General features: G+C 39.6%; 1 protein-coding gene across 3 annotated transcripts in view; it reads left to right on the top strand.

The window, feature by feature from the left end:
* Nucleotide 1: 1 nt before the first annotated feature.
* The window catches only part of LOC125154779 (transmembrane protein 180-like), a 39,985-nt gene continuing 29,497 nt past the window's right edge, over nucleotides 2-10,489 (top strand). The window contains exons 1-3 of one of the 3 annotated variants that reach the window (XM_047839403.1): nucleotides 2-57; nucleotides 4,452-4,626; nucleotides 5,685-6,407. In XM_047839403.1, coding sequence (XP_047695359.1) covers nucleotides 4,477-4,626; nucleotides 5,685-6,407 — 873 coding nt within the window. In that variant the 5' untranslated portion in view covers nucleotides 2-57; nucleotides 4,452-4,476. Of the gene's footprint in view, nucleotides 58-114; nucleotides 192-748; nucleotides 792-4,451; nucleotides 4,627-5,684; nucleotides 6,408-10,489 lie in introns of those variants that run through there. The other 2 variants (XM_047839401.1, XM_047839402.1) reach the window with 2 other exon arrangements.

The following is a 10,489-nucleotide window of genomic DNA, read 5'->3' as shown; positions in this document are numbered from 1 at the left end:
GCAGGCAGCCAATGGCGACTCCGGAAGAAACAAAGAAGGCGGGGGAAAGGCGAAGGGGTGCGGCCGAGGACCCCGCCCTCCCTTCTGCTTAGGGTCGTTCTTGGGCCAGTGTTTCGGGTGCTGGTTGTGGAGGTGGCGACCTCAGCGGCGCCTGTGGCGGTGTCCAGCCGGCCAGTTAGCCAGTGGATAGGGTGCGTGGGCTTGAGAGGCGGGAGTCCGGCCTCAGAGCAGTGGGCGGTTGTCGTGGGGGCGCCCTTCGTGCAGGCGGAGGCGCGAAGGGTGCCGGGAGCCCGAGGTCCGCTGCCCGGCTGGCCCTTGGGGCCTTTTGACTCTCAGATTTGCTCTTCTTGATCTGGGGAAATTAAGGGTCGGTCGACAGCTGTTAGCTGTCTTCTCCTTGATTAACTGAACTCTCACCTTCAACCCACTGAGAGTTGTACTTACTTCCCCTGAAACAGAGGGCCCCGGATCCACTTGAGTATCTGGGGTAGAAAAGGGGTGCGCTTGAAGGTATCTCCTTAAAAAAAAAAAAGTTACAAGCACTTTTGTATACGACTTTTAAAAGATTCATAGACCGCCAGTTAAGCACCCGGGGTCATGGCATTGCACCTGGAGGGAAATGCAGCCCTAGCACCTGATGGCCAGCAAGGCAGTGAACTTCGTTCTCCAGAGAGTTAAGGGACACTGTTGCTCCTGGGGTGCGGCTTTTACCATCATCGTGCAGGCAAAACCCAGAAACTCCTACCTAGGGCACAGACCAGAAGGTCAATGTTCTCGACCTTGATGTAAAGGTAAAGATAACAACTGATAGAAGACAGCAGTGCTCTCTCTTATAGTAGAATGCCAACCAATAAATGCAGAAGGAATAATGGTGTTAGAAAGTAATAAAAGAGGAATGGTAAACTCACAAATCCTTCTCTTCTGAATCCAGATATACTAAAAGGCAAAATGTTACTGATTACTTTTATTGCTAGGTTGAAAAAAGAAGAAATTTAGGTTACCTGAAAGCCTTTACTGCCCTAATTGTCAAAATTCAGGTAGAGATAGAGTCCAGAGCCAAAAGAAAATAATTTAAAGCCAACTATCTTAATCTAAAAGTAAGTCACTACAAATAGAGCTCTTTGGAAAGAGATGATTGGATTTAGGATTTGCTGACTGTGGTTTGTGGAAGCTGAGGGCTAGAATCAGGCATCTGACCTTCAAGGGACTCATCTTCCATAGTCACTGATCCGCAAGATTGAAAGCGCTAGCTTTTTTCTCCATGGCAAATAACTCATTTGACTCCATATCAAATTGGACAGTGTATTGAAACGTTCTTTCACATTCTCCTTCAAAAACAAAAAACAAAGAGAAAGATATGGAGAATTAAAGTTACTGATAATTTAAAATGGCAAAAAACAAAACAAAACAAAACAAAACAAAACAAAAAAAACCCAAACCCACAACAGACTGTCTTTGGGATTAGTGGGTTCTTTCTAAGAAAACCTTTCGGGGAAACTTTTTCTTCCCCCTGGGAAATCTTGCACAAAAATTGCAATGAAAAAGAGATGTTAGCTTTCACTGTTTGAAGCCATGCTTTGGAGGGGTCTCCATCATGCTCATACAGTCTACTTAGTCAAAACATAGAAGCAATCATGAACACCTCTTCAGTGACATTAATATTACTTGGTTTAGTAGTAGGTTAGTGAATAGCAACCCAGGGTGATTCTAAAAGGAGGGTTTTGGGTTTTCATTTAATAATTAATGGGTATATCATTACTTTGCCACTTAAACTCTTTTTTGCCCTATTTTGCCACTTAAACTCTTCTGTATAAAATGTTTTGTGCTAAAGAAGAACCAGTGTCAGAAGTCTTTTGTCGCTGCTCAGAAAGATATAATATTCTTTGTGTTTTGTTGCTATAGTAAAGTCAGGTAAGGAGAGTTTTTAGAGAGTAGTGTTGGCTTTAAAAAAAATTCTAAGTGATTTTCAGTTTGATACTTACTGAAACAAGTATTTACTATGATGAAAATAGTCTAAAGCAAAACATTGATGGTTCCTTTTGCAAATGAAAATAAGAGGGATTTTACTTCCTTCTCTCAGTATACACAAACAAAGAGGGCTCACTTCTGCAGCACGTAGACTAAAATTGGAACGATACAAAGATTAGCATATAGAAACAAAGAGACGTTCAGGTTCTAAGACTTTTTCATAATGTTATTAAAACCTTATATTCACACGTTTCAGACAGGATGGGTGCTTAACTCGAAATCTTTTTAAAAAATTTTAACTCAGCGAGTTTATGACCCTTTGCAAAATTCTCGGTTTATAAATACCCACCTCTGACTTAATGATAGATCAGCGTAGAATGCGTGGCAGGCTTCTTGTTTCGGCATGCCTGAAATAAAACTAAGAAAAAGAAGCGTGCCTACATTTTGGTGGGCTAAATTTGTATCTTGGCTTTTGGTTCCACTGACTGCCTTGTTTTGGACTTCAATCTTCATTCTCACTTAGGCCAAAAGTAACTCCCTAGAGTGGGGTCTTCACCAGTAGTTCCCAGTTTTTTCAAATCCGAAAATTGTGTTTAAAGCCAAAAATGTTGGCTGACCTCCGCGTAATAGTACTTGTACTTTTCAAGTGTTTGAGCACTGCATAATGACAACAACAAAAAACTTCAGGTGGAATTGTTAACAGCAGAAACATTTAAAGAATACTAGTGCACATATGAACAAAATATTCTTTATTCAGTCTATAGACAATGCTTGGTCTGCATATGGGTTTAATAACCCCTTAAAAATTTTTTTTTACATTCATTTATTTTTGAGAGACAGAGAGAGAGAGAGAGAGAGTGAGCACAAGTGGGGGAGGGGCAGAGAGACAGAAGGAGACACAGAATCTAAAGCAGGCTCCAGGCTCTGAGCTGTCAGCACAGAGCCTGACATGGGGCTCGAACCCACAAACCGTGAGATCATGACCTGAGCCGAGGTCAGACACCCAACCAACTGAGCCACCCAGGTACCTCAATAACCCCTTTTAATTGTAGGGCCCTACTTCCCATAGAATCACAATCATTCTTGGATCTACCCAATGCAAAGTGAAGCTCAGAGACTTAGATATTTTGGTCATTTGAACCCTGCTTCTAGCTTGCCCTCTCCTTCCCTAAGAGATTGGACAATATAGACTGCAGTGTCTGCTTAATTCCCGAGGATTATATAAGCAAGTAACATCTGTTGAGTTATCTGAATATTTGTCTGTTTTGTGATTCAGTAAGATTGTGGAGACCTGGCCAAATATTCCAGTAAGAAAGGGATAAAACAGAAAAATCATGGCATTGTCTTAAATTATAGTCAGGATTAAAAGATGGATCTGTACTTACCTCTTGCTTGGTTAACCTTTTCCTATTTTCCCGTTGGATAAATCAAGTCATTGAAAGGGTAAGACAATAGGCCAGATTTAAGAGGAGTATCTACATTAGAGCAAAGACCAGAATGTGCTCTTTTTAAAAAAAAATTTTTTTTTTACATTTATTTATTTTTGAGAGACAGAGTGAGACAAAGTGAGGGTGGGGGAGGGACAGAGAGGCAGGGAGACACAGAATCCGAAGCAGGCTCCAGGCTGTCAGCACAGAGCCCACGCGGGGCTTGAGCCCACAAACCGTGAGATCATGACCCGAGCCGGAGTCAGACCCTCAACCGACTGAGCCACGCAGGCACCCCCAGAATGTGTTATTTCTATAGCCATCTTAGATATGTCCTTTGGGCCAAAGTTATATAGTCTGTCAGGAGAAAACCAAGCTTAAATATTCCAATGCAAGTCTGTAACCACTGAATGGTCAGCTTTATATTAAGATGAAGGGTTCTATTCCTTCTGACTTTAGCTAAAGGATGTCACCTCATCATTCCTTTTCTGTTGCACCCTCCCAAGTAGGGAGGATAATAATGACATAAACACATCCCTCTGGCTTCCAATTAAGCATACCCAAACTCATGGATAAATCTCACTTGGATAACTTGGAAGAGTTCATAAAAATATGTTCACTGGCATGAGCCTGTCTGGCTCAATTGGCGGAGCATGTGACTCTTGATCTTGGGGTCATAGGTTCAAGCCAATGAATATATATTCATTCAATATATATTGTGCATATATGTATATATTGTACTGAATATATATTGTGTATATATATTGTACTCAGTATATATATATATATAGTGTGTATATATATATATATACATATATATATATATATATAAGCAGAGTCACACTCTATGCAAATTAGGGTTCCTGTCAACTTCTCAAAAAAGGTTGAGTGAATGGATAAGAAAGTTAAGTATTAAATCTGATGACATATGCACAGCTAGTGGTTTGGGATTCTTAATTAAAATTGAGCTAGTGTTCAGAGGAATTTTGCCACCCATCAGCTATTATATGCAAATAGTGGATTTTAACCATTATCCTTTTTTTTTTTAAACAAAAGGAGGAAGAATTCCTTTGCGTGGAAAATGACACTTTTAAGTATCAAACCCATTGCTTGGGCATATGCTATGGTAACATTAGGGACTGAAATGCTAAATTCTGTCTTCAGTTTCTACTATGTGAAGCTGTTTTTACATCTGTACAAGATTTCAGAAGTGGCTTTTTACCAAGCCCAGGTGAGATGGAGCCCTTATTATCTGTTCACCTAGGACAGTTTCTCTTTCCCCATAGTTATATGTTATTGTAATTTCCCAAAGAGCCAATTCTTCACACAGCTGGAAGAGTTTTTAAGAAAAGGTTATCCATGTCCAAGATCCTCTGCTTGAGGGCAAAGAAATTATTAAAAGATTGCCACTTAAAACCTTAAAGCTTTAGAATTTAAAGGGTAAGCTTTGGTTATTTGGAAAATTCACTTATACGGGACAATTAGAATTATTATTAAGACACTCTATCTTGAAAAGGTCCATGGTAATCACAAATTATGCTGTAACTCATTACCAATTATGTGGTCAGGGTGGATAAAGTTAATGCCCTTAAAAACCTTTATATTTTATAATGTTACTCCTTTATTACCAACAACAACATACTTGACTTAATTAGTGTTTTTGGCATTTTGCAATGGTAAACATTGGTATTTTAACTTTTCCTAATGAAATTATGTAAAACTATGCCATGGTATATATACGGGCCATCATTCCCTGCAGAGGCATGGCCCTGAGTGCCTTGTGGGGAAGCAGTCTAACGTAATGATTGAAAGCACAGATTCTGGGGTCATCTGCCTTGGCTCAGCCCCTGGCTCTGTCGTTTATCAAGTAAGCAAATTGATTAACTTCTCTGGCCATCAGTTTCTTCATTGTAAAGTAGGGATAATAATAACAGTACCTGCTTCATAGGATTATTTTAAGGATTTAATGAATTAATTCATGAAAGTATTTGTACAATGCCTAAATACAAAGTGAATGCACATTGGCTTTTGGAGTAGCATGAGCTGTTATTATTATTGATACTATAGGATATATGCCCCCTGCTGGTCCTGAAAGCAGTGAGGGTTTTGAGTGTGTGTGGTGGTGGTTTTTGTTTTTGTTTTTGTTTTTGTTTGTTTTGTTTTGTTTTTTGTTTTCTGTTTTTTATGGATAGTTTTGGTTACTTTACATTAAATTAAAATTCAGGAGTCATTTTCATCAGGATAAACCACACTAAAATAATCCCTGTGTTTGTTTGTTTTTTCTCCTAGATGATTTTAATGATCTGGAATGCTCTTAATGACCTGACTGGGTATTTTCACAACTCTCAGGCTGACTGCTGTTCCAGTCGTCATAGTTCTGTGTTGTATGGTGCCCCTTTGTATTCGATAGCCTTCCTGCTTCCTTGGTTCCCTTGGAAATACTATCACGAAGGTGACTGGCTGAGTGGACTTCATCTGGTGGTATCGCTATGTGCTTTTGATAGCACGCTTACCTTCGTTCAGCAAGCCCAGTATATGCTGTTTGCAGAGATTTTCACTAGACATGAAAGTCGGCTTCAGCTTATTAAAATTAACCAAGTGGCATCACTAGTAGGATCCACCAGCATCCTCTTTGGTGGCCTCATCTCTGATAACATGGAAATTTTCTTCAATTTTCAGGCCTTCGCTGTGCTCATTGCCATTCTTGCCACTGCCAGCCTTTACACTGGCATGTACCGCATGAGTCACTTTGGACCGAAAAGAAGCCCCGAGGAAAACCTCTTCTCCGAAAGTGAACAGGATCTCCCCTGGACCTCCATCGTCTCATTGATGAGACAGCTCTTGACCCAGAAGAACTTTTGCCTTTTTCTGATAATGAGTTTCTTCCAAGTCTTCCATTTAACTTTCTTCAAAAACTTCATGATGATCTTTGCAGATAATCTCATTCCTGAGGACGTTCTTCCTTCTTTCCTAAGGAGCATCATGTATGGGGTAGGCTTTATTTGCCCACAGGTATGTGATGATTCTTCCTTTATCTTCCTACGGGGATTAGAGGTCTAACTCTCACCTGGCTGAGGAAATTAAAAGCCTGATTATGTCAGTAGTTTGACAAAATGATGCACATAAGAGACCCAAAGAGAATATAGTCAATGATACTGCAATAATGTATGGTGGCAGATGGTAGCTACTCTGGCACTGAGCATAGTGTAACATACAGACTTGTCCAATCACCTGTAACTAGTGTAACATTGTGTGTCAAACGTACTTCAATAAAAAAGAGACCCAAAGATTCAGAGCCCCAGATATTATGTTTCAGTAGAAACATAATGGAAATAAGAAGTGAAAGGGAAAAAGAAAAGCGAACCCAATGAGAGCTGAGTGACATGATAATTGAAACATCTTAGCGTTTGAATTTTGTTCTTCTGAACTTTCTCACTTAAACCTTAGCAGAGATATGGAGGGAAATAAATGGCAGTTTTGCTTTACCGGGGCAGTTAACGTTCCTGTAACCATTATAAGGAAGAAAGTTACTTGATCAAGAATTCTTGGGGCTCCTGGGTGGCTCAGTTGGTTCAGTGTCCGACTTTTGATTTTGGCTCTGGTCATAATCCCAGGATCATGGGATCAAGCCCCACGTGGAGCCCTGCGTTGGGCTCCGCGCTTTGCATGGAGTCTGCTTGCCATTCTCTCTCTCTCCCTCTGTCCCACCCACTCTCCAGCTCACAGTGTCTCTCTCCCTCTCTAAAATAATTTTTTTTTATTTAAAAAAGAATTCTTGAAGCCAGGTTTCAAAACACTTGGCTAAAAGACTGAGTCCTAGAATTCCAAAGCATTACTAAAATTCCATGCTCATGACCATTACTGGAAAAGGTATGTCCTCCTTCAAAAAATAAACCAGCCTGCTGTTTGTTTTTTTTACAGCATTTAGAGAGTTGATGAATCATATTGCTTTCTTTCACCTAAATATGTCACCCCAAAATATGACTTAATGTAGACTATGATTCCTATTTTCATAATTAAATAAGTAAAATTCATTATTTAGAGAATAAGTCATTCTAGATAGATGAGTTTTTACTGTTTACACGTTTATCTGGCTTCAAAAATATTTAAACCATGTTAGATAGAAATAGTTCTAAAATATTTTAAGTGTTGACATGCTTCCTTATGCAGACTTTACAGAATGCAATTTGTCTTTTCCACCCTTAGCTCCAGGCCTTTGTCATAGTTTGGTTACTGTATACATCATAATAATGGAAAGTCACACTGGGTGCTTACCATGTGCCATGAACTATGCCAAGCACCTTGTATACATTACCTCACCTAATCCTCACAACCCCTTCAAAGGAAAGACTCTTCTTATCCTTACAGATGAGAAAAGGGATGTTCAGAGGCATCTGCTTTTAGAGTTGTGCATGTTTAGATTCTCTCTCTAAAATGTACTGTATTTACATGGTTTACTTAGCAGAGTATACCAAATAGAGTATCATTTTTGGCTTATCAGAATACTCCCTGATACTGGGTATGTATATTGGAATGATGCTATTCCTTCAGGACAGTCTGACGTTTGTCTAACTGTTTGCTCCTATGTTCAATAACCTAGGATGGGGAGCTGTTTGGGTTCCTATCTCTGCTTTATCAGATTCTAAAATACATAAAATATTATATATATATATATATAATATATATATCTTCCCACTTTTAATCATGTATTTGCCTATAGTATCTCCTCAAAGTAGAAAAAAGTTTGTTAAACTCTTATGTTAAAAATAAAAAGAGTTGGGGTACCTGGGTGGCTCAGCCGGTTAAATGTCCGACTTTAGCTCAGGTCACGATCTCATTGTGCGTGAGTTCGAGCCCCTCATCTGGCTCTGTGCTGCCTGACAGCTCAGAGCCTGGAGCCTGCTTCAGATTCTGTGTCTCCCTCTCTCTCTCTGTCCTTCCTCTGCTCGTGCTCTGCCTCTCTCTCTCAAAAATGAATAAATGTTAAAAAAATTTTTTAATAAAAAAATAAAAAGAGTAGAGAGGCGCCTGGGTGGCTCAGCTGGTTAAGCGTCCCACTTTGGCTCAGGTCATGATCTCACAGCTTGTAGGTTCAAGCCCCAAGTCATGCTCTGTGCTGACAGATAGGAGCCTGGAGCCTACTTCAGATTCTGTCTACCCCCTCTCTCTCTGCCCCTCCCCAGCTTGTGCTCTGTCTTTCTCTCTCAAAAATAAATAAACATTAAAAAATAGAAAACAAACAAACAAATAAATAAAGAGTAGATATGGGGTGCCTGGGTGGCTCAGTTGGTTGAGCATCTTACTCTTGATTTCAGCTCAAGTCATGATTCCCAGGTCATGGGATCAAGCCCAGTGTCGGGCTCTGTGCTGAGTGGAGTCTGCTTAAGATTTGTTCTCTCACTCTGCTCCTCTTCCCATCTGATGCTCTCTCTCTCTCTCTCCCTATCTCTCAAAATAAAAATAGGAGCGCCTGAGCGGCTCAGTCAGTTGAGTGTCCAGCTCTCGATTTAAGCTAAGGTCATGATCCCAGGGTCATGGGATTGAGCCCCGCATTGGGCTCTGCACTGAAGCCTGTTTTGGATTCTTTCTCTCTCTCTCTCTCCCCCTCTCCCTCTCCCTCTCTCTCGCCCTCTGTCCCCTCCCCTCTTTCTAAAATTAAAAAAAAAAGTTTAAAGATTGTTTTGACTATTCTGGGTACCTTGCAAATCCATATGAATTTTATTACTTTTTTTTCTAATTTTTATTTAAACTATGGTTAGTTAACATGTAGTGTAATATTGTTTTCAGGAGTAGAACTTAGTGATTTACCACTGATATATTAATATCCAGTGTTCACACAAGTGCCCTCCTTAATATCCATCACTCATTTAGCCTACCCCCCACCCTCCTCCCTCCATCAATTCTCAGTTTGTTCTCTATCATAGTCTCTTACAGTTTCTCTCTCTTTTCTTTTTTCTCTTTTCCTCCCTTCCCCTGTGTTCATTTGTTTTGTTTCTTAAATTCCACATATGAGTGAAATCATATGATAGTTGTCTTTCTCTGCCTTAGTTCACTTAGCATAATACACTCTGGCTCCATCCATGTCGTTGCAAATGGCAAGATTTCATTCCGTTTAATGGCTGACTAACATTCAATTACATATATATATATATATATATATATATATATATATATATATACACACACACACACACACACACACACACACATACATACACACCACATCTTTATCCATTCATCAGTCAATGGGCATTTAGGCTCTTTCCATAGTTTGGCTATTGTTGGTAAATGCTGCTGTAAACATTGGGGTAGATGTACCCCTCTGAATCTGTATTTTTGTATCCTTTGGGTAAATACCGAGTAGTGCAATTGCTGAGTCGTAGGGTAGTTCTATCTTTAACTTTTTGAGGAATCTCCATACTGTTTTCCAGAGTGGCTGCAATGGTTTGCATTCCCACCAACAGTGTAAGAGGATTTTCTTTTCTCCACACTCTCACCAACACTTGTTGTTGCCTGAGTTGTTAATTTTAGCCATTCTGACAGGTGTGAGGTGGTATCTCATGAGGTTTTGATTTGTATTTCCCTGATGATGAGTGATGCTGAACATCTTTTCATGTGTCTGTTAGCTATCTGGATGTCTTCTTTAGAAAAGTGTCTCTTTATGTTCTGCCCATTTCCTTAACAGGGTTGTTTTTTGGGTGTTGAATTTCATAAATTCCTTGTATATTTTGGATAAATTATGTATTTATCAGATATGTCATTTGCAAATATCTCCTCCTGTTCCACAGGCTGCCTTTTAGCTTTTTTTTTTTTTTTATTGTTTCCTTCACTGTGCAGAAGCTTTTATCTTGATGAAGTCCCAATAGTTCATTTTTGCTTTTGTTTCCCTTGCCTCTGGTGACATGTCTAGTAAGAAGTTTCTCCAGCTGAGGTCAAAGAGGTTGCTGCCTGTTTTATCCTCTAGGATTTTGATGGTTTCTTGTCTCACATTTAGGTCTTTCATCCATTTTGAATTTATTTTTGTGTGTGGTATAAGAAAGTGGTAGAGTTTCATTCTGCATGTGCTGTCCAGTTTTCCCAACACCATTTGTTGA

The sequence above is a fragment of the Prionailurus viverrinus genome, chromosome E3 (assembly GCF_022837055.1).
Source record: "Prionailurus viverrinus isolate Anna chromosome E3, UM_Priviv_1.0, whole genome shotgun sequence".
NCBI lineage: Eukaryota > Metazoa > Chordata > Mammalia > Carnivora > Felidae > Prionailurus > Prionailurus viverrinus.
This window is presented reverse-complemented; position numbering and strand designations above follow the sequence as displayed.